General features: G+C 47.8%; 1 protein-coding gene across 4 annotated transcripts in view; it reads right to left on the bottom strand.

The window, feature by feature from the left end:
• Nucleotides 1-24,979, bottom strand: part of gcgrb (glucagon receptor b) — a 41,160-nt gene that overhangs the window by 3,442 nt on the left and 12,739 nt on the right. For all 4 annotated transcript variants that reach the window (XR_007398232.1, XR_007398231.1, XR_007398230.1 and 1 more), the window contains exons 2-11: nt 11,409-11,552; nt 10,527-10,623; nt 10,310-10,417; nt 8,323-8,414; nt 7,951-8,057; nt 7,466-7,634; nt 4,429-4,588; nt 3,032-3,092; nt 2,233-2,302; nt 25-113 (exon numbers count right to left, since the gene is read on the bottom strand). Coding sequence is in view for 1 of the 4 variants with exons in the window: in XM_049015365.1 (XP_048871322.1) it covers nt 25-113; nt 2,233-2,302; nt 3,032-3,092; nt 4,429-4,588; nt 7,466-7,634; nt 7,951-8,057; nt 8,323-8,414; nt 10,310-10,417; nt 10,527-10,623; nt 11,409-11,462 (1,007 nt within the window). In the remaining 3 variants the exon portion in view is untranslated. The remainder of the gene's footprint in view (nt 1-24; nt 114-2,232; nt 2,303-3,031; nt 3,093-4,428; nt 4,589-7,465; nt 7,635-7,950; nt 8,058-8,322; nt 8,415-10,309; nt 10,418-10,526; nt 10,624-11,408; nt 11,553-24,979) is intronic.

Below are 24,979 nucleotides of genomic sequence, written 5' to 3'. Positions count from 1 at the left end.
GGGTCGGGAAGCAAGGTCCCTCACCGGAACTTGTAGTCTGTGTATCTCATCTGATGAGCCTTGAGTTTGGTCATTAGGATCCGGATGATCCGAATGAAGATGAAGAAGTTCACCTGAGGGGGAGATGAAGTGAGAGCGAGTAAACCAAATCCCTGGGGGACCATGTACATATATGGAGCTTCCTAGACAAATGCACATGGGCAACTCTACTGCAAGTGGCCAACATCTGTATTGAGTGAGGGCAGATTCTCATACATCACTTTGAGAGTTTTTCTTATGAGTCTGCTTTTTTGTCCTTCTGGACATTTTCCTGGTGACAACACTGGGTTATGTCATATAAAATGAGGTGACTTGGGCTCTACAGTTGACTTTGTTTAATGTTGAATCTGGAGAGGCACTGAACACGGAAGCCTTCCATAAATTCAAATTCAAAAAACTTTATTTGTCCCCGAGGGGCAATTTTAAATGACACACAATAGACAGACAATGAACTACGAACAATAATAAATGACTTTAAATACAGAGGCAATAAGGTGCATGATGCTGAAAGTGAAAAAAATGAGAAGTGAGAGAGACTCAGATCTGAGGAGGTCTGGATTGTAGGGGGAAGTCGGAGTGTGAGAGGTGATAATGGTGGGTTTGGGGGGGTTGTCAGGAGCTCAAAAGGCCAGCTTTAGGAACAAAGGTGGCCCTCCTCCTCTGTGTCCTGCAACCGGGACATCGGAGCCGGCGTTTGGAGGGGAGCCACTCAAAGGCAGAGTGAAGGTATAATTACATTCCATTCACACCAAATGGCTGATTTAGCAGTCAATGTTATCCGTGTCCCTACGAGCCCCTGCTCACAAAAGGATGCTATTGCTTTTGCCATACCTATGCCACCATAAAAAAGAAATAATAACCATTGAATCCTTATGTATCTCTTGTTTAGTTATACATTCCAAGAGTGTTTCAAAATGAAAAGAAGCCCATTACATTCTGTGTGCATCTGAATTTCCGGATATCAGAAACCTCATTCCTGTGAGCTACACTAATCAGTACAAGCCGCGTAGGTTGCGGTGACGCTGTGTCATGACTTGCTCTTCCGATCCTCCTGTGTGCCACGCCCCTTTGTTACCTCATGTGGAATCCAAGTGTTCTCAGTTGTATCTAGTTTGTTAATAAATTCTGGTACTTAGTGCTTGCCTGTCCGGTGATTGACGTTTGTTGATGCGTTTTATGTTCTTTGTTTGCCGTTTCTCCAAATTCACGGAAATTTTTCCCCCGAATTCACTGCATCCGTGCTGTTTCCCCAGACGCATCCCTAACATGATGAGGTGTCCTGCACCCTTACAGTAACACACTACGGCATGTAGCAAAACCACACATTGCATACGCATCAGCCCCAAGCTCCTTAAAGGGCCCAGCCCCAACCAGCATGTAATGATGAATTTGTAATTATAAATGTCTTGCCACAGTCACATCAGGTGCTAAACCAGCATGAGCCAACTCAGTGGATGGCAGAAGAAGGAGAACCGAGAGGAAGGGGAATGGAGTGGAAGTGGAGTGAAGAGGAAGGGGAGCAGATAGAAAGAACAGTAGCAAGGAAGGAGAGCAGGGAGGAAGGGGAGCAGGGAGGAAGAATGGCAGCTAGGAAGGGGAGCAGAGAGAAGGACAGCAGAGAGGAAGGGGAGCAGAGAGAAGGACAGCAGAGAGGAAGGAAAGTGGAGAGGAAGGGGAGCAGAGAGAAAGGGGAGTGGAGAGGAAGGACAGCAGTGAGGAAGGGGAGTGGAGAGAAAGGGGAGTGGAGAGGAAGGACAGCAGTGAGGAAGGGGAGCAGAGAGAAGGACAGCAGAGAGGAAGGAAAGCGGAGAGGAAGGACAGCAGTGAGGAAGGGGAGTGGAGAAGGAGGATGGCAGCAAGGAAGGACAGTGGAGAGGAAGTAGAGCGGAAAGAAAGGGGAGCGGAGAGCAAATACAGCAGGGATGATGAGGAAGGATAGAGGAGAAGAAGGAGAGCAGAGTGGAAGGACAGCAGAGATGATGGGGAAGGATAGAGGAGAAGAAGGAGAGCAGAGTGGAAGGACAGCAGAGATGATGGGGAAGGATAGAGGAGAAGAATGAGAGCAGAGTGGAAGGACAGCAGAGATGATGGGGAAGGATAGAGGAGAAGAAGGAGAGCAGAGTGGAAGGACAGCAGAGATGATGGGGAAGGATAGAGGAGAAGAAGGAGAGCAGAGCAGTGGAGTGGACTGACCAGCACAGCGAACACGATCGGAGAGCGGATGATCCACCAGAAACCCATGTTGATGTTCCTCTCCCAGCACCTGGAAACCGGGGGGGGGGGAGGGAAAGATGATACCATCACTATTATTATTATTATTATTATTATTATTATTATTATATGTGACCCGTCGCCACGAAATGAGTCTTAAGTCGCACTGGTAGAACTGCACCCATAAGACTCATTTCGTGGTGATGGCTCACATATATTATCATTATTATTATTATGTGATTGTGCAGCAATTTCATATTGCACTACACCAGCTCTGATCCCCAACAGGCCTGACCCTATTAGCTCTCCAAAGGCTTTCCCCATCCCCTTCATGATGCATGCAGCCTTGCTGCACGCAACTGCAGCAGAGCTGCTCCCCTGGAGAGCAGAAGGGTGTCGTGCCTGTTTATACTGAGCGGTTGTGAGTTTTTTTATGGTGGCTGGAGTGACAATCCTGTCCCCAAAATCTATCCCTGCAATTACCTCTTCCAGGGCATGCTGCAGTGAGGCATTAATTAAACAGGCTTCCTCACTGTTAAGCAGCATGGCTGTGCTGAGCTCCCTCTGCCCACCCATTGATATGTAAAACTCTTAATAAGTATTAATAATTACTAATAATACTAATAATTACTAATAATAATTAATAAGATGCTGATTTGATAGGGCATGGATCCCTACATGTAGGGATTACTGTGTTGCAGAAATTTGCATGCCTGGGATAAAACGGTAAAAGAACCAGCAAACTGACACACAGGCAGGCAGACAGAAGGAGGAAACTTACTCATGATTCTCATAGAGGTACTTCACCGTCACCCAGGGCAACACAAATATCAGTGGAGCACCTATGGGATGGAGACATAATAAGAGCAAGCCAGCTGCTGCTCCCTCCTTCCAGCCGTTCCCCTGCTCCCTGCCTCCCTCTCCTCTCTTCTTTTCCCCAGACTCCCTGCCTCCCTCTCCTCTCTTCCTTCCCCCAGGCTCCTTGGTTTCCCTCGCCTGTCACCCTTGCCCCAGACTCCCTGACTTCCCTCTCCTCTCTTCCTTTCCCCAGACTCCCTGACTTCCCTCTCCTCTCTTCCTTTCCCCAGACTCCCTGACTTCCCTCTCCTCTCTTCCTTTCCCCAGACTGACCTGACTTCCCTCTCCTCTCTTCCTTTCCCCAGACTGACCTGACTTCCCTCTCCTCTCTTCCTTTCCCCAGACTCCCTGACTTCCCTCTCCTCTCTTCCTTGCCCCAGACTCCCTGACTTCCCTCTCCTCTCTTCCTTTCCCCAGACTCCCTGACTTCCCTCTCCTCTCTTCCTTTCCCCAGACTCCCTGACTTCCCTCTCCTCTCTTCCTTTCCCCAGACTCCCTGACTTCCCTCTCCTCTCTTCCTTTCCCCAGACTGACCTGACTTCCCTCTCCTCTCTTCCTTTCCCCAGACTCCCTGACTTCCCTCTCCTCTCTTCCTTTCCCCAGACTCCCTGACTTCCCTCTCCTCTCTTCCTTTCCCAAGACTCCCTGACTTCCCTCTCCTCTCTTCCTTTCCCAAGACTCCCTGACTTCCCTCTCCTCTCTTCCTTTCCCCAGACTCCCTGACTTCCCTCTCCTCTCTTCCTTGCCCCAGACTCCCTGACTTCCCTCTCCTCTCTTCCTTTCCCCAGACTCCCTGACTTCCCTCTCCTCTCTTCCTTGCCCCAGACTCCCTGACTTCCCTCTCCTCTCTTCCTTGCCCCAGACTCCCTGCCTCCCTCTCCTCTCTTCCTTTCCCCAGACTCCCTGACTTCCCTCTCCTCTCTTCCTTGCCCCAGACTCCCTGACTTCCCTCTCCTCTCTTCCTTTCCCCAGACTCCCTGACTTCCCTCTCCTCTCTTCCTTTCCCCAGACTCCCTGACTTCCCTCTCCTCTCTTCCTTTCCCCAGACTCCCTGACTTCCCTCTCCTCTCTTCCTTTCCCCAGACTCCCTGACTTCCCTCTCCTCTCTTCCTTTCCCCAGACTCCCTGACTTCCCTCTCCTCTCTTCCTTGCCCCAGACTCCCTGACTTCCCTCTCCTCTCTTCCTTGCCCCAGACTCCCTGCCTCCCTCTCCTCTCTTCCTTTAACACAATGGAAACCATAGTGATCAGTTTAGCTCTGTTAGACTGATCAGGTGAGTTAGACTACAGAACATACACACACAAACGCACGTCAGCTCACCCCAGCCAATGCATAGGTAAATGTTGAAGTAATTCTTCTCAGTGAAGACTGTAACCACCAGAAGGTTGTGTAGGTAGATGCCCTCCACCAGCAGCCAGTAGTTGTTGGCCATGACGCTGTACTGCATCATCAGCACAGCAAGGCGGCACCCTGTAGCTGTCTGGGAGGAGCAGAGACGTGTGAACACACACACAAACACACACACACAGACTTTTACTCATATCATTTATATAGGCAAAACCCTAATCTCTAATCCCAACAATGATAATCTTAACCCTTACCCAGCCTTACCCTTAACTGTAAGTAACCAAATGAAATAGAAGTCTTTTGGAATTTTTATTTTTTTTTATTGCCGTAGCAGATTATTCCATTCATCCATCCATTTTTGCCACTTATTTGGGGTCAGGCCGTAGGGGCAGCAGTCTAACAGGAATACCCAGACCACCCTCTCATGAGCCCCCTCCTCCAGCTACACCGAGGGAATACTACGGCGTTCCCAGGCCAGCCGAGATATATAATCTCTCCAGCATGTCCTGGGTCTGCCCCGGGGCCTCCTCCTGGTTGTACACACCCGAAACACCTCCAGAGGGAGCCATCCAGGAGGCATCCTTGATAGATGCCCAAATCACCTCAACTGGCTTGTTTTGGTGCGGAAGAGCAATAGCTCCTGAATGGGTCCTGAATCTCTGAGCTAGTTCTCTCATTCTTTCGGTCACTACCCAGAGCTCATGACCATAGGTGAGGGCAGAAATGTAGATAGACTGGTAAAAGGTGAGCTTTGCCTTCTAGCTCAGTTCCCTCTTCACCAAAACAGAATGGTACAGTGTCTGCATTAATGCAGATGCTGCACCGATCTGTCTGTCAATCTGCCGCTCCCTTCTTCCCTCACTCGTGACCCTGAGATACTTAAACTCCTCCGCTAGAGGGAGCATCTCATCCACAACTAGGAAAGAACAGTCCACCCTTTTCCGGTCAAGAACAATAGCCTCAGAACTGGAGGTGCTGATCATCATCCTGGCTGCCTCACTCTCAGCTGCAAACAGCCCCATTGCATGCTGCAGATCATAGTCAACAGGACCACATCATCTGCAAAAAGCAAAGATGCAATCATGAGGCCCCAGAACCAGACCCCCTCTTCTCCTTGGCTATGCCTAGAAATTCTGTCCATAAAAGTTTTGAACAGAATCAATGACAAAGAGCAGCCCCAGCGGAGTCCAACACCCATTTGCAACAAGTTTGACATACTGCTAGCAATGTGAACTAAACTCTCGCTCCGTATGTACAGGGATCTGATAGCCCTCAACAACCCCATACTCCTGAAGCACCCCTCACAGGACCGCCTGAGGGACATGATCGTATGCCTTTTCCAAATCAACGAAACACATGTAGACTGGTTGGGAATACTCCCATGAACACTCCAGTATCTTGAGGGTGAAGAGACCAGGATGTAATTCGGATTGTTCCTCCTGGATCCAAGGTTCGACCAGCTGGGGGACCCTTCTCTCCAGTACCCTGGCATAGACCTTCCCAGGGAGGCCGAGGAGTGTGGTCTTCCTAAAGTGGGAATACATCCTCTGATCCCTTTTCTTAAACACTGGGACCACCACCCCAGTCTGCCAATCAAAAGGCATTATGTTCAACTTCAACAACGTAGAAGAGGCGTGCCAGCCAGAACAGCAATACAACACCAAGAGCTTTTAGAACTCAGGGCGAATCTCATGCACCCCCAGTCCTACCACTGAGTATTTGTTTTACTACTTCAGTGACCTCCGCCCCAGAGATGGGCAAGTCCTCCTTTGAGTCTTCCAGCTCTACTTCCTCCAAGGAAGGCATATCAGTGGAATTTAGGAGATCCTCGAAATATCCCTTCCACTGCCTGACTATATCCCTAGTTGAGGTCCACAGCTCTCCATCCCTGATGTAAATTGCATTGGTGATGCTCTGCTTCCCCCTCCTGAGTTACCTGACGATTCTTCAGAACATATTCGAGGCTGACTGACAGTCCTTCTCCATAGCCTCACCAAAGTCCTCCTAAATCACCAGAGCTGAAGCAAAGACTGGATGCTCCAAACTAGTGTTCGACTTATATGCACAAGCCACCATCAGAGTTTAGATTTCTATAAAATTTAATTTCCCCTGGTGGAGACCGAAAACAATAATCCCCACAATGTCAAAATAACAGGTTTTTATCACATTGTGGGGACATTCGGTCCCCACAACATAATGTATATTTCACCCACACACACTACGTATGACTTTCAGCTCTGTTTACTTGCTATAGATCCTGAATTTACATGCATGATCATGCTCTTTACAGTCTGACTTTACATACATGATCATACATTTTACAGACTGACTTTACATGCATGATCATGCTCTTTACAGTCTGACTTTACATACATGATCATACACTTTACAGACTGACCTTACATACATGATCATGCACTTTACAGCTTGACCTTACATACATGATTATGCACTTTAAAGCCTGACTTTACATACATGATTGTGTGCTTTACAGTCTGACCTTACATACATGATCATGCACTTTACAGCCTGACCTTACATACATGATCATGCACTTTACAGCCTGACCTTACATACATGATCATGCACTTTACAGCCTGACCTTACATACATGTCCCTTTTCATTACATATTGACAATGCATACATGTTCCTGTTATCTTAGTTTTTTTTTTGCTTGTTATCCATTTTTAGCATATTTTCAGGATCTTGGGCCAGATAACTGTGATTTTATTTTGGTTGGGACATCTGATTTTAATTTTTTTTACAAAAGGATTTTTTTTCATAAGTTGATAGGAAATGAAGGATCAAGCACCTCATACAATTGCAAAATGACTTCATTTTTTTTCAATAGAAAAGCAATTCTAAATTTTGAAGTTAATGAATTTACACAGAGGGCAATATGTTGTAAGTGAAATGGTTGTTCTCTGGTAGAAGAGAGAACGTTCTAGAAAGCAGCAACAATGTAAGAGGGAGCCACCTACAGGACTCTGCCCCTTACTGGCAGCCTACCTGCGGATTCAGCCAGTGCTCCACCTGGTAGTCAGGTGTGGCAGCACCCTGAGACAGGCTGTAGTTGGTGGTGTCCAGCAGGGCGTCCTTCGCCAGAATGGAGAGAGCCCGCAGGATGAAGGAGGCAAACAGGTTCATGTGGATATTGTTGCGCATGCAGTGCAGCTTCCTGGGAAAACAAGGGTGTGAGGTGCTAAGGCCATCTGGCCCTGGGAGCTGCTCATCACTGAGTCTGCTTCACTTCCTCATTAAACCCCCAGCAGATAAGCATCAGATCACAGACAAGCAAGATCCATGTCCCAGCTAACAACAGAGCTCATTCTCCCGACTATAGGAAGAGCTCCATATTACACAACATGCCCCATATTGCCCAGTTGGGGTATCAGAACAAATCCATAGTGCCTGCAAGAAAGACCATGCAGAGTCCACTGAGGAGGGTCTCATGTCACGCTATCCTCATACTGCCCTGTGCAGCTGGCTCTCACCTGAAGGCCACCAAGATGGTCAGCGCCAGGACCAGGGCCCCCAAGGACAGTGAGTATCCCACAGTGTACATGGCCCTCAGCTTGCCCAGGATCCTGCCATACTGATGCTGCAGAGGCATATGACATCATCAGTCCACGCCAAACAGACCACACCCTACCTCTTGGACAGCTAACAGCACAGTGCAGTCATGCACAATGAAAAATATATCAAGGATTAAAATGAATCAAAATGTATAAAAAATAATAGAAACCACAGTAGAAATACAATTAAAAGTTTGTATACAAATATATTTCCTTGAAAAGCCATAATTTAAAATATATATATTTTAAGTAAAGTTCACAGGCATGTAGTTTTGCTGTTGCTATCTGCACCTCCATAGGGTCGTCCTGCTCACAATCGCTAGTGTTCTTGGGGCCCCACTGTCCATCTGCACCACAGGCGCGATACACCAAGCCCTGCTGGACTGAAGACCACACACACACACACACACACACACACACACAGCAAAACACAGACACACATATAGACACACACATGTAGACAGACAGATGCACGCAGAGATAAACAGACAGACACACACACACACAGTGTGAGACAGATTTGTTCAACATTCCGTTCCTCCAGCTCGTCCCCATGGATTCTACCGTGACAATCAGATGCCTCCATGTGGACTGCACACACTGTCCCCAACTCACATGAACATTTTGCAGCTCCTCCGCCCCCAATTAATGACTGCCTCCGGAGTACTTTTTTGTCCCCCATATTTCTCACATATATTACTCTCAACTCTAGGGCCTCAAAGCCTCACCCCAGGCGCCAGCGATCCCGGCTCCACCCTCAGACAAGAGCGCAGTGACCCCTACTCCACCCTCACCCCAGGGGCCAGCGGCCTCGGCTCCACCCTCAGACAAGGCCGCAGTGACCCCTACTCCACCCTCACCCCAGGCGCCAGCAACCCGTGCTCCACCCTTACCCGAGGTACCGCCGACCCCTGTACTACCCTCACCCCAGGCCCCAGTGATCCCTGCTCCACCCTCAGCCCAAGTCCTGCCAACTCCTGCACCACCCTCACCCCAGGCCCCAGCAACCCCTGCTCCACCCTCACCTCTGGCCCCGGGGACCCCTGTTCGATCCTCACCCCAGGTTCTGCCAACCCCTGCTCTATCCTCAGCCCTGGCCCCAGCGACCCCTGTTCCATCTTCACCTCAGGCCCCAGCGACCCCTGTTCCACCCTCACCCCAGGCCCCAGTGGCCCCTGTTCCACCCTCACCCCAGGTCCCGCTGACCCCTGCATCACCCTCACCCCAGGCCCCGGCAACCCCTGCTCCACCCTTACCCGAGGTACCGCCGACCCCTGCACCACCCTCACCCCAGGCCCCAGCAAGCCCTGTGACCCCAGCGACTAAGATCTCAATCTCCCCCGTACCTGAATTTCCCTCTGGCCACATTCCTGATATCCAAACCCCATGCATGTAGAAATAAAATGTTTTTCCAGATACTCAGAAGAATGTTGAAATGTTCATAATTTGATTCTCAGGTTCCGTAAAATGACTAAAAAGGTTTAACAGATCCTGACTGTGTTTTTCTGATATTTTTCATTTGTTAAAGATATATGAATTACAAATGTTGTTCCTTAAATACAATTATAAAAGGCTAGAAAAATACAGGACATCAGAAATATCACTGCACAGGAAAAGTATGGGGGTGGTGTTCACCAGGGATTCTGCACCAGGGGTCATGCCCTTCTTACAGAGTATAGATAAGTATCACTTACGAGTGTCACTGAGTGTAGGTCAGCAATGTTACAAGCTGCCTCTGTGCCGATTGCCTCAGTGCTGATACCCTCCTGTGTTCTCTTTGCCCCCCCCCCCCAACCCCTTATTCGTCGTCTTGAGTGATGGGTTTTATGCTCTGCATGCTTCTGCCCTGACTGCTTTTCCAGGGAGCTGCTCATGTGTCCATGGCCTGCAGCCTACCACTGAGTCCTGGAGGCGAATTCTGCTGCAGATCTCCGGCATGGAGTTCGCAGGGGGGTCTGCAGAACTGTGCTGGTGTGAATTTCTGCATCACCCATGTTAATAAACCAGGACTGAAAGTGAAGCTGGGGGAAGGTCTGTAATTGAGTATCGCAGAGGATTGACTCTTTACGAAAGTAACCCTTTAACTTTTCATAACTGAACATTGTATTCAAAGAAGCTGATAGATCTTGTCCAATGGATGATCTCCTTCTTCAGCTCAATGGACATTGGCAGCATTTCTGATTTCCACCCACACCCTCTGAGCTGTTCTCTTCTGCTATCTTATTTCAAACCATGAAGGCTCCACACTTCCCTCTATTGCACACTTCCACGTGCTCACCTTTGCGGTGCCAGGGCAGGAACCAGGGGCAGGACACATTCACAGTGCTACCAGGCATCCCATCAGGCCAACAGGCATAGTTGTCAAAGGTTCGATTGCAGACCACAACTGAGAAGAATCCCAGAAGATGCAAGGAGGCAGAGACAAAAGCTTGGTGTTACGTTTCACCGAGAGACATCATCATGGCACAGGTGCATGATAGACCAAGATGCCTCACCAGCGGCCGGGGGGTCATGGCTGATGTTGTGGGTACATTCATTCTTGTAGCTCATCCATTGTTCCATCAAGACCTTCAAGGATTTTGCTGACGAAACCTGGGAACAATACGTTAATATTAAAACATCAAACATCTCAAGCAACGTGAAAGCATTTCGACTGCACACGATCATGCTCGGAACAAGCATGGAGAAAATCAAACAGTGAATCTGTCTCTCATTTAATTGAGAATTTTGAATTTAATTTAATATAGGTGAACAATAAGCATAAATAACTCAGTTTATCAGTTATAAACCATCAGCATTGCGATTAACTCATCAAATCTGAAGTTTTGGCTCTTGCTTTACCTAGTGTGGGCTCAGGCCCAACCCTTATTAGGCATGGGCCCAGGGGCTACTCTTACCCAGGCGTGGGCTCAGGCCCAACCTTTACCAGGTGTGGGCTCTGGTGCCACACTGACCCAGGTGTGTGGACCCAGGCCCCGCCCTTACCAGGTGTGAGCTCTGGTGCCACCCTGACCCAGGTGTGTGAACCCAGGCCCCGCCCTTACCAGGTGTGGGCTCTGGTGCCATCCTGACCCAGGTGTGTAGTCCTAGGCCCCGCCCATACCAGGTGTGAGCTCTGGTGCCACCCTGACCCACATGTGTGGACCCAGGCCCTGCCCTTATCCGGGTGTGTGGGCGCAAGCCATGCCCTTACCCGGGTGTGTGGACCTAGGCCCCGCCCTTACCCGGGTGTGTGGACCCAAGCCCCGCCCTTCCCAGGAGTGTGGACCCAGGCCCCTTCCTTACCAGGAGTGTGGACCCAGGCCCTGCACTTACCCGGGTGTGTGGACCCAGGCCCCGCCCTTACCCGGGTGTGTGGGCTCAAATGCTGTCCTTACCTGGGAGCTGGAAGAGACCATGAGCAGGGCTATCAGGAAAGACACTTGTGACATCCCTCAGTCCTGCAGCCAACGCTGGGAGGGGGTGTGGGGATCAAGGGATTCAGCTCATTGAGGGGGCTTCATCTGGAAGCACCACATGGCCTGGACCAGAGACACTACAATTAGTCTTAATATCACCATTATATTCAATGTGACCATCATACAAATTATTCATGTTACCATCACACAGTATCACCATTAGTATCACCATTCCTTCACCGTATATTGAGTTTTTCTCAACCTGTTTGTTGTATATTGCGCCAAACACTGACACAGAACACTCGTTTACGTTGTCTTTATCACGTGCCCTCTGACATATACTGCTGTACTGCATCTTCCCTGGCATTTAGCTCCAATGCTCCAGGCTGCAGAGCCTGGGATTTGTGTTAAATGAAAGTAAACAAAACACCAGGAATTCATGAAAGAGTATCAAAATTGCAGAGAAATTCGAATGAAAACAAACAAAACAGAAGGTAAGGCTAAACATCAAAGCAGAAAGAGAAGAGGCACTTCAAACTGATGAACACGGTTTAGTGTGACTCCTCCCCTCACAGTGCATGCTCTGCTGCATGCTCTGCTGCATGCTCCTGCATCTCCCACGGCAACCAGCACCCACCTTTAGTGTCCGTCAGGATTTGTGGTCGAAGTCGGAGAACAGAACGAAATCTGAAACGTTTCTGCAAAAAACACCTGAATTGTGGAAACATTTTTGGCTAAAACGTTTCAAATTCCATTCTGTTCCAGTCTCCTGGCTGGGGGCATTTGTTCATGGCACCCAGCCCACCTACAAAACTCCCTCCATGCAGTTCACTCTGGCCAAGAGAGGCCCGCTTCCAATTGACAGTCATAGAGACGACCGAGTTGTGTTTGCAGTGAATTTCCAAAGCTGTCCTTGTGAAATGGATGCACACACACAAACACAAGGAAAGTTCATCATTTCCAAATGTCAGATTGAGCACGACTGTCACATGACTGTTCCCGGAACCAAGGCAAACCGGAACCATTTCACACATAATTCAGCAGCCTATTGCTCTCTTCATTGGTCCCACAGTGTCACATAGCTCCTTTCGATGTATTAAAATGGTATCAGTAAGAGAGTGAATGGTGAGGTTTCTTGCTGAGGTTACATCTCCGTGATAGACAAAGCAGTCTCATGTAGAAATCTCCCCCCAACCGCTTACCGTGGGGATAATGTGAGAAACCTATTCCGAGCCCAGGGGCAAAAAGTTTAATTCCTTTTGACAGTGTGTGGTTGCCTGGGGATGAAGCTTCAGTGTGAATTCCTTCAATTCTGAATGCAGCCTATCCTCTTCCAGCTGATTCCTTTCCAGCCAATCCCGTTCCATCCAATAATTGAGACACACTTCCAACACGGGTCCAATGTGTACACTACCTCAGAAAGGTTAATTAACTCAGACACACCAACATGAGTTTAGTGGGTACTCCACTTTGGGTACACAATTCAACTCAGAGATGCAGTTGTACCTTCACAAAATGTCACACCGTCCACAGAAGCTGAGGACCCAAAACACGTAGCCAACCTTTAATGTCAGACAGGGAAAATGAAAAATACAGGGTAGAATAAAACGTCACAGCCTTATCCAGTACAGAGGGTGTCTTTAGGGCTCGATCCTATGACATTCTGCCCTTTTTCCAGGTTGTGTCAGGTTGTGACCACCTCTGTATCGTTGAAACTATACTGAACTATCTGAGGAAGTATTCAGCTCTGGAAATACAAAATGCTTAAAAATCAAACAGGCAAATATACTTCCAGACAGAAAAATCATCCACGCAGAGTGGTGGAAATGAAATGAATCTGCTGATCGTGAAAGGTCATGTGACTGTATCGCAATGATTATAATATCAGATCAAATGGACAACAGAGTTAGCAGTATGGGCACACTGCTGGTCCCATGTTAGCGGAGTGTGGCGCCCCCCCCCCCCCCCCCCCCCCCCCAAGGCTACGATACATGTGGCGATATGATGTGGAAGGGAGTCATACCGCCATTGTATCCTCTCCTGTGGCAAGTCGGCCCACAGCTGTTGTAACTGGCTCTCGAGATGCTGCAGATTGACACTGGGTCTGAGTTGACGTCCGAGCTGATCCCACACATGTTTGATTAGGGAAAAATCGGGGATCTGGCTGGTCACAGGAGGACCTCAACATGACGCAGGCAGTCCATAGACAGATGCGGCGTGTGTGGACAGGCATTGCCTTGTTAGAAGACTGCACCAGAGTGCTGTCTCAGGAAGAGTAAGACATACGGACACAGGACGTCAATGACGTTGCACTGCGCTGTCAGGGTTCCAAAATCACTACCAGAGAAGCCCTGAAGTCTGTCCATACCATGATGCCAGGAGTAACGCCATCTCTCCACAACATTGGCAGGATTGGTCCCCTCCCCTCAGCGCCACCATACACATGACAGTCATCCAGGGTAATGCAGAACAAAGATTCATTGCTACATGGTATGACACCACTCGTCATCAGTCCATGCCTCACGGTTACAGCACCAGTCCAAACCCAGCTGTCTCTGTGCTGGTGTTAACGGCAGCCTACGCATGGGATGGTGAACCCGTAGTCCGGCTGATGCCAGTCGTCGAGACACGGTGCGGGATGACACAAGGTGTTGTACAGAGCCCAGTTCCTATATCCGGATGGCAGGCACAACTTTCATGGGATTCTGTAATGCTTGATGCGCAATACAACAGTTCTCCCTTGGAGTGCTGTCTTGGGCGACCGGAACCTCATAACGTGTGCTGGTGCCCTCACGGGCTCATTGGTCCCAACATCAGGTGACTGTGACATCTGCATGCCCCACATGCTGGCCAATTGTGTGACATGCCCACTTGGCCTCATGCAGACCCAAAGTGTGACCCCTATCAGACTCCGTCAAGTGCTGGTAATGCTGTCTAATGCATCTACGAGGCATCCTCTGTGTCTGGCGATTAGACGTGGCAGCTCCTTGCAAATCGAATCATTTGCATACCCATTGCTGGTCTCCACATGTACCAAAATACATCCGAATTGGACCATTACTTCTGGGTGCTTAACTTTTTTGTCACTGAGTATACATTGCTATGTAATATTTCAAACAGAGCTCATTTATTGATTGATGACTACACTATTTGGCTCTGTGCGTTTTGACTTGTGATCAGAAGGTTGCCAGTTCAAATCCTGTGGTCATCAGAGTAATTCACCATTCAGCCCTTAATCCCAATTTCTTCAGGGATTATCTGACCCTGCTCTCTTAAATGCATGTTATGTTGCTTAAAAGCCTCTGCTAAAGTAAATGTAAAACATACACAGCATGCTCATGCCAAACTCATACGTTCAGAAGAACGGAAAAGAAAAATCCATCAATGCCAGTGTTAGCCTCAAGTCCCAGAAAGCGCTTCGAGGTTGAGATCAGACAAAGACAGAGTGTAAACAGAGGGGCTGTAAACACAGGACCCTCTCCATCAGCTACACGGTCGCCGAGGCATCCTGGGATTCGTCTCACTCTGGGATGTCTGACAGTAACGGTCTGGGCAGGGTCGGGATCGCACAATGTGATGACAGGAGGGCGTGGTTTGTAGAAGGCGGAGACTGGAGGGGGACTGAGGGGAAAAGGGCTGGCTGCCTGTCCTTGTGTTGGTACAACATAACATGTGGTGTGTTTCCAGGAAAGTGCTCCAAGGCCTTAGTAATTTTGGGCTGAATGGTGCAGCTGGGTTAGAGGCATGAATCATTAGGTTAAGATGGGATGACTTAGGGCCAGCAGTTTGCCCAGATTTCACTGTGTTTTAAATGTTTTTCTGTGATTTGTCTTCTGTGACTTTCTCTTAGGCTTGGATATGTTCCAAAACCTTTTAAAATGGCTGTTATCAAACCCATCCTAAAGAAACCAAATCTTGAACCGAGTGTTTTAGGAAACTATAGACCTATCTCAAATCTTCCTTTCATTTCAAAGATCATGGAAAAGGTTGTAGTTCGTCAGTTGTCCTCTTTCCTACAAAAAAATAATGCCAATGAATTATATCAGTCTGGCTTTAGACCAAACCATAGAACAGAAACTGCTCTAGTCAAGGTAATGAATGATTTACTTGTGGCTTCTGACCGTGGTTGTGTATCTCTGTTGGTATTGCTAGATTTAACTGCAGCGTTCGATACTGTGGACCATAATATCCTCTTGGACCAGTTAGAAGTTGTAGCTGGCATTACAGGGACAGCACTTTCTTGGTTCCGCTCATATTTAACTGATCGCTATCAGTATGCCCATGTGAACAATGAATCATCCAAGGCCACAAAAGTTGAATATGGTGTCCCACAGGGATCAGTCCTGGGCCCGCTACTGTTTACCCTATACATGCTACCTCTTGGTAACATTATTAGAAATCATGGTATTGGGTTTCATTGTTATGCAGATGATACACAGTTGTACATATCTGTTAACCCTGATGATATATCACTGCTATCTTGGTTAGAAGACTGACTATTAGATATCCGGTGCTGGATAGCAAAAAATTTCCTTATGTTAAACACAGAAAATACAGAAGTTCTGGTAATTGGTCCCAAGGCTGCTAGAAATAAGTTTCACCACCTCAATGTTGGTAACCTTCCTACACAACCTAACATGGTGGTTAGAAATCTTGGCGTTCTTGTCGATTCAGATCTATGCTTTGATGCTCACATAAGAAGTATTACTAGAACTGCATTTTATCATCTACGGAACATAGCCAAGCTTCGTAAGATGCTCTCACTTAATGATGCAGAAAAACTAATACATGCCTTTGTAAGTTCCAGACTGGATTACTGTAATGCCATCTTATCGGGTTGCCCGTCTGGATCCTTGCATAAACTTCAGATGGTACAGAATGCTGCAGCCAGAGTTCTAACAAACACTAAAAAATTTGATCATATTACACCGGTCTTATCCTCTCTTCATTGGCTGCCAGTTAAGTCTCGAATTGACTATAAAATACTGCTATTAACTTATAAAGCACTAAATGGCCTTGCACCAGAATACCTTAGTGATCTGCTGACCACATACAACCCTCCACGCTTGCTTCGCTCTCAAGCCATGGGATATCTGTTAGTGCCTAAGGTAGAAAAAGCTACGGCAGGCTGCAGAGCTTTCTCCTACAGAGCTCCTCAGCTGTGGAATGGTCTTCCACCGGATATGCGGGTTTCAGGCTCACTCTCAATATTCAAGTCTAGACTAAAAACACACCTGTTTAGTTTAGCATATAGGGACACTAGTTCTACCTCTAGCTAACTCTTCACTCCCAGTCAGACCTGTAGTGTGAGGTGTAGAGCTGGGTGGGGATCAGTGCCATTGGCTTTGGATAAACTGGACTGTCAGTGCTGTCACTCTGGCTTCACAATCCCTTGTGGAATTGGAGTGCTGACATTTCAGGGACTCCCCATGCCTGCATTCCCACTTGCCTCTCCCTCCTACTGATGCTGCCATAGCCATATCTGCCAGAGCTTGCACATTGCACTTCATATTGCACTCACCTAGCTTTTAGCACTGCCAATAGCCTCCTCTACTTTGCCTAATTGTACATTTTATTTCCCATACTCCTCCTGGGGGGTGATGCCTGGAGACCTCAATCTATCAAGATATCCAGCACACCCGGCCACATGTGACGTCGCCACCACCAGTGACATCCCTGCATCCAGCTCGCCGTTCTGATCTTCCATGTATGACCCGCTGCCTTACCTCTGGTTGCCTGGCGATTGGAAGAAGACTCGGCATCGGCATTGGCTTGTCATCTTCCTTGCTCTCCAGTTATTTCCCAAATCTTATGATTGGGACAATGTGACTTGGCGCTTCCCCATCTCTGGCACTCAACCATCTCTCTATTTGACTATCCCTGCCGGTCCCTGGAGGATGGGCTCCCCCTTTGAGTCTGGTCCCTCCCAAGGTTTCTTCCTTCTAGGGAGTTTTTCCTTGCCACTGTCGCCTATGGCTTACTCACTGGGGGCTTTGGGTGAGGATGCTGTAAAGCGCTTTGAGACAATGTAATGTTGTGATAATGCGCTATATAAAAATAAATGTGTTTGTTTGTTTGTTTGTTGAATCACCTCTTTCCAGACTATTCTAGCCCTGCTGAACCAATAACAGGGCAGTAATCATCCTTAGAGTATGACTCCGGTGCATTCCGGGAAACACTTCTGTTATGCTCAGGGGCCAGTGGACTTAGGTTAGCACTCACTTTCCCTTATTCAACAGAAATAGTTTTGCCACAGGAAACAGCCAAAACCAGCTATTCAGGAGTGTAGCTCTGGTGGCTGGAGAACTTCATACTTCATACTACTGACTCCAGCATACGTGTATTATCAAAACAGCCTTAAAGCAGCCTGAGCCTGTCCCTCATTTAGTGACTGTCTGATTAGCCTGTCAGTTAAAGTTCCGTACCCATTAGCTATCCATCCAATGACCAATAAGTAGTTTGTGTATCTAGTCATTTCATAATTGATTGGTAGTAAGTCGTCTGTTGTTCTGTGATATCACACAGCTGATGTACAGCAGCTGTTCCTTTTGGTTTCTTTTTGGGGTACCTGCTGATCTGTTTGCTTATGGTTATCAGGCTTAGACTGGGCCTTTACACGGCCACGCTGTTAGCAGTGTGTCCACTTGCACACTCTGACTGTGGTTCTCTAACATGCAGGAACGTGATCTGTGGAGGAAGGACATCACACGAGCAGCAAAGACTGCAGGTCCTGAAAGCCTAAACTTCTAATAAAATGCCTGCATGAGTCACTGCTGAGATGCGCTGCAGGCGAGCTTCTGATGATCCTCAGCCAAAGTCAGCAGATCAGGGAGCTGACAGGAAGGTGCCCCTGGAGGCAAAATAGAAGGATGGTCCTAGGGTGTCTGCCCAGCCCATAAGGTGAGAAGCACATGAGAAGCAGATGCTTTCATGTCTGTAATATAGACACCATGGTCAATCCCCATGAAATTCAGTCTGATCACAGAAGAGAAAATGATCTTCACTGGAGAAGCGGATGCTTGACTGGACTACAGGCAAATGACGCGATAATGCTGATGCTTTGAGTTAGGTACTGAGATGGGGGGACAGGGGGGGGGGGGGACAAGCTCTCACCAGATACTGTATCTGATGGGTCCTCCAGGAGCCATTAGGATTTATTCTAAAAAGTTCTTCATAATGTTAATGAATAATTGTCAGAACTGCCATGTGGTGTGAATAGATCTTCAGTTTATTTCTAAAGCGCGCATCTCTTTGAGCTGCCCCCTTCTCCCTGCTGTCTTTAAGCCACTTCCTGTATCCTAGGGATTCCGCCACTCATTCAGGTTGCTGAAGACACACATGGCTGCATACTCCATGTCACCAAGGCACCCTTCACTGCGTCAGCCAGAATGGCAGGACCGACACGCTTCTCCAGAGTTTTGTGTCTCCTTGTTTCTGAAGACGTGACTTTGGCTCCTCACAGCTCAGCCCAAAGTGAAACGGCAGGAACCCTGCAGACCCACCTTCCTGCTTCAAGCGAATGGAGCGGCTCCGTGAAGCAGGACAGCTTCAGGAACAGCACACAGGACACAAAGGCTGCTAGCTGCTTGTTTTAATCTACCTTCCATTAGGTGCAGTAGAATTCTCTGGTGTGAAGGTATGTCAGCTTGGTTTAGTCGAAAAATGCCCAGATTTGGTTTTACAGGTTTTACAACACAATTATTTGGCCCAAGAATGAAACAGAATATTTTCCCTTTTTTGGTGGGTTCATTAATATGTTTATGAGCTCTGTTGTAATTGGTTTACAGTGAGGTACTGTAATGGCTCACACAGAACCAACATCTCTGCAGTCTCTACAGTCATGCGGCAGTGATTTAAAAGTATTGCACATACAATTATGCGCAGTACAAATACCTGGTAATGATAATAAATAGTTATGTTACTGGTTTATGTATTTATAATACTGTACATTTTATTGTTATTTTAGAGTGCATTCATAAAAAAACTTTACTAGTTTACTAGTTGTGTAGTAGACTAGACCATCTAGGTTTGTGTAAGCAGGGTTAGGATGTAACAGAATACAAGTAACGCCAGAACAAATTCAGAATGCAAAGATGAAGTATCTATATTAAGTTCACGTTCCATTTTGAAAAGGCAGTGTTTAGAATAGTGACTTTTTTTAAAAAGAAAAGAGAATACTTTTAGGACACATCAGCTGTAATATAAACATAAAATCTCTATAATTTTTTTAAAGCCAAAATCTTTTTGACAATAACGCTTTTTTTAAGCATCGCATGCACACTTTTCCCTTTGACCATAATTGTTCCAAACCTAAAAGAGGCTGTGAAGCAGCAGCGGTACGCTGGTTCATTCACGAGCAGCCTCAACCCGCCCTGAGCTGTAATTCAGTCCAGGGTAAATTTCCCAAAAGCATAATTGCTAACAATGGTAGCAATTTTCATATGTGGGACCGTGCAACCACATCACTGGAAAAGTTTCTTCCCAGATGCAGTAACCCTAATGACCAGAAGCTCTAAGGGCATTATTATTATTATTATTATTATTATTATTATTATTATTATTATTATAATTTTCTTCTTTGTGTATTTCTACTCAGTTACATATTATGTGTGAAGTGACCATGTGTCACAAGTAATTCCAATTCTGGATCATCTTCCAAGATGTACAGCTGATGTACAGTACACTGAGAATGGATCATGGGTGATTAAAATGTATGCGTGTGATAGTGGCTGATATTTGGTACTGATGCTAAGTGCCCAGGTTTAGATCACGCCCTCATTCCAGCAGCTGGCTTCTAAAGTGTCCTGGGAATCCAGGGCATCAGATAAGGAGACACATGGTATAAAAGCATGAAAGCTGCACCCTTTGGAAAGGTGTGTATCTATAAAGCAGTCAGATCAAGGCCTAACATCTGGAGATGGTGCAGAAAAGCAGCCCAAGGAATCAAAGCCCAGGAAGTGCCTTGGGACTGGGGCTGGACTAGTGGGATGGATGTTAACACTCATGTGCACATCTCCTCTCACATTTCCAGCTGTTTCGAAAGCATCTTCTAATGATGAGCCCTCAACGTATGGCTTCCAGATGTTGCCTCCTCTGAGTATGCAACTGAACATTTTCCCAGGGGATTCATCATGGACTGCCCTGCTCAGAGGCACCATCCAGTCTGCTGTGGTTGAAGCGCATGGTCGTCATCCCAGAGTGCTTCAGCCCCACTGCCAGTAGCATGCTCACTTTGCTGAGCTGTGTTTGCTGGTTAATCCTGCCTGCTAAATGGTTGTGTGCTGCTGAACTCCATGGGGATCAGACCATCACCAAGCGTCTGGGGCTACTGTGCAGCTCAGTGCACAAGGTCTCTGTGTTTATGACTGCAAGGTCACCAGCCTGATTCTTGTTCTCGTTAAAACAAGCTCTGTTAGGCCTTCAGGTAAGCTCTTAACCCCCAGAAATGCTCCAGCAGAACCAGACTGATCCTGTGCTCAGACCTCAAGCCTGTCTGTGTGTATGTCTCAAAGGAGCAGCATTCCAAGGTACCAAAACTTGTAGTTGTGCAAATGGCAAAAAGCTTCATTTCATTTATCAGAAGAATGAGTTACTCTGGCAGAGAGTGGCCACCTAGCTGGGGGAATATCTTGGTACAAACACATCTGCACATTCCACAGTGGCTCCCCTGCCCCAGGTCAGCTATACTGTTAGCCCATCCTGCCAAATGGAAAACACCAGCGGCTACTTAAAGCATAGTGTCACATGCTGCAGGTGCTGGTCACATGACTGCCGTGACCTCGCTGCTGACCCAGGGCCCATTCATGCTGTTTCCTTAAGCATCTGAGAACTGTATACAAAATCTATGCTCCAAGATGAGCAGCCCAGTCTCGTGCCATAACCACAGTCCAGCCTGTGATCACACTGGGATCTTCTCCTCTCATATTGACACACAACCATATCCACGAGGTAAATGATGGACCCTCATGTTTCTGTCAAAAGCGAGAGAGAGGAACAGAGCCGGTGCTCGAAACTCCTACTGCTGTGGTCTCCTTCCTTTGCAGGGCAATGAGAAAAGCAGCAAATCAAATTGCAGTAAGACTATAGGTGTTTATCTGGTATTAGAATGTACAACACACAGAATACACATTTATATCCTTACTCTTCAACTTGTACATTTAAATTTAGATGGATTGTTTGGTTTACTTGATTTAGGGAAAACCGATGTAGTTTTGGTATCTTTAATTGCCGCTGCATTGCTTATCCTTGGTTTTAAATTTTAACAGCACAAATGGAAATCAGAATTTTAAAAATCTACTGTATTAACAGGAACATTCATTAAGAGAGTGCATTTTTAAGTAAAGTATTCAGCTTTATTGTCTTGATTGTTAGCAAATGCATGAAACAACCTCAAGCGAAAATGAAAAGCTGATAGCCCCACCTTCCATAAGGATACAAGCTCTGTTTCCATGGTGGATCGACAGTAGGGGATATTCGAGAGTGGAGGCCTGCCTTCCATAAGGATGCAAGCTCTGCTTCCATGGTGGATCGACAGTAGGGGATATTCGAGAGTGGAGGCCTGCCTTCCATAAGGATGCAAGCTCTGCTTCCATGGTGGATCTGAGCCCTGTCTTCCATAATGGTGTGAACTCTGCAGCAGAGCATATCTAAGATCTAAATCTCACCTTGGGTTCCATTCAGCCATGACTGCAGTTTATATGACACAGCAAAAGGCCTTTAAGGTAAAACTGTGAGTCGGCACATTGGCTGACATGTAGGAGATTCTGGGTCCTTATTGTGTCAACAATACTATTTAGTCTGACAGGACAGAACCGGTCTGACAGTCAGAGCTGGAGGTGTGACTGGGTGAGGGGCCATACTTTACGAAGGAGTAGGGGCAGCACAACTACACTAAACTAATGTACACATCCTCAAAAGCATCCACAGTCTTCTCAGGATCAGATTCACGTGATCACTGAACATTTTCTTATTTTCTGCACAACACACTCTGCAGTACTATTTATTTCCGAGTCATTACTATGGAATTCAATGCAATTCTTTGCCTGACATTCTTTGCACTCTTACTGTTTATTGTCATTTATTAATTTTGTTTGTTACTGTTACTGTTTAAATATTTACTACTGCCCCCCACCCCCTTTTTACTGTCAAATGCGCGTGTTGTGCTTACCTACATGTCATGACCCACAAACTATGTTCCTGTCTGTAAGTTCTGAAATAGCCAAGTATGGAGCCCATGTGCAAACTCCTCCCTTTCACCTGGAGAGCCTGCTGAGTTGCTTGTGCATTCTGCTTTCCTGGAATGCAAGACTAGCTGTTCACCGGTGAACATGTCAGCTTGGCTTCTCATCTTCTAAATCAAGAAAGCGACCTGACCATTAACTCCTCATCGATGAGCTGCACCTCCATTCTGGGAACACAGCTCCCGGACTGCAAGAAATTGGCAGTGTTGTTGCTGGCAGGAGGTGGGTGGGAGTCACTCGCATGGTTCGGGAGTCGCATGAGTCGCACTGGGCCCAGTGGGGGTGGCCTCACTGGATCAGGGTTCACAGGACAGGTACTTTGTTCCCATTGACTCAGCTAATTTTTCCTCACTTGCCAGTCTCCCTGGGCAGTGAGACACTCGATTCATAGCAGAATATGTATAACAACCCCCGAATTACAACAGCAGTCATTCTGACCATTTTTTTTCTTTAAGGAAATGTGGACATATGAAGCAGTACGCTCCCCTGCCTGTCTGAGTACCGCAGGAAGCAGCAAATGTTGGGGATCCCAAACTACCCCACAGTTACAGAAAGACCTATCTGTGCTAAGAGTGCAAGACAGGCAAAGCTTATCGGCAGACATCAACAGACACCTACGAGTAAGTAATTACCCATCATGCTTTCTGATACTCTCCTATACAGTGATATAGAGCTGCAGACTGGGGTGATCCGCAGAGGGGGAAACTGCAGAGTTGGGTGATCCGGAGAGGGGGGTGAGCCACAGAGGGGGGAACTGCAGACGGGGGTGATCCGCAGAGGGGGGTGAGCCACAGAGGGGGGAACTGCAGACTGGGGTGATCCGCAGAGGGGGGTAAGCAGCAGATGGGGGTGAGCCGCAGACTGGGGTGAGCTGCAGATAGGAGTGAGCCACAGAGGGGGGAACTGCAGAGAGGGTAACTGCAGACGGGGGTGAGCCGCAGACCGGGGTGAGCTGCAGATGGGGGTGAGCCGCAGACAGGGGTGTGCCGCAGAGGGGGGAACTGTAGATTGGGGTGATCCGCAAAGGGGGGAACTGCAGACGGGGGTGATCCACTGACGGGGGTGAGCCTCAGAGGGGGGTTAACCGCAGAGGGGGGAACTGCACATGGGGGTGATCCGCAGACGAGGTGAGCCGCAGACAGGGGTGAGCCGCAGAGGGGGGTGAACCGCAGAGGCGGGAACTGCACATGGGGGTGATCCGCAGTAGTCCAGGCCCCGCAGAGCACAGCCATGCTGTGATGGAGTAGGATGAGGGGCAATGGGGAAGTGAGGAGGAGGAGGAGAAGCAACAGCTGGTCATGTTTAACATCTTCTTGTAAATCCTTACCTAATATTTTTTGGTTGCACCACCTGACATTTGTGGGTTGGTGTAAAACCTTGTCATTCACCTTGAAACAAGAAGTTTTAAATAAAACTGAGAGCTCAGGACAGCCACCTCTAGAGAACCCAGAAATGACGCACCAGCAGAAGCTCAGTGTATCAGCCCCTTTTTATAAACTGATTTCTGATGATGGGATTACATGAAGCTGCAATCATACCATGCAGGAAACTTGGATCTTCTTTGATAAGTTCTTAACTAGCACAGTGGCAGACGACTTCTTTTCACACCCAATCCCTAATCTCTCGGGTGTCCCATGAGAGCATCGGCCCTCCTGAAATCTCCAGGTCTCCTAACTTCACAGCTTATGTTGTGGTTCTTAATCCATCTGTGCCGCCAGTGCTAACATCCCCCATCTGATCCGCGAACCGCATGCCAATTACAGGTGTATGTAAGTGGAAGGCGAGGCAGAGCGCCCCAACCAGGCTGCAGGAGACCCAAGCCGGTTAGCTGAACGCCACGCGCTAATCAAAGCAGCACTGGCTGGACTTTGGCCCTGCCGCCGCGGGACGGCCTATATTGCAAGAGCCACTGTGGTATTTTTAGCCACACAACGGTAGCTTTAGGCAAACAAAAAGGTCTGACGAAGCACAACCCTGGATGTGCGCCAACGGGAACAGAACCCGTCCCTGAGAAGACCTCACTGTCCAGATACCTAACACTAACCCCGACACCCCCCCCCACACTGTCCAGATACCTAACACTAACCCCGACACCCCCCCCACACTGTCCAGATACCTAACACTAACCCCGACACCCCCCCCCACACTGTCCAGATACCTAACACTAACCCCGACACCCCCCCCCCTCACTGTCCAGATACCTAACACTAACCCCGACACCCCCCCCCCCTCACTGTCCAGATACCTAACACTAACCCCGACACCCCCCCCCCCTCACTGTCCAGATACCTAACACTAACCCCGACACCC

The sequence above is a fragment of the Brienomyrus brachyistius genome, chromosome 5 (genome assembly GCF_023856365.1).
Source record: "Brienomyrus brachyistius isolate T26 chromosome 5, BBRACH_0.4, whole genome shotgun sequence".
In the NCBI taxonomy this organism is placed as follows: Eukaryota; Metazoa; Chordata; class Actinopteri; order Osteoglossiformes; family Mormyridae; genus Brienomyrus; species Brienomyrus brachyistius.
This window is presented reverse-complemented; position numbering and strand designations above follow the sequence as displayed.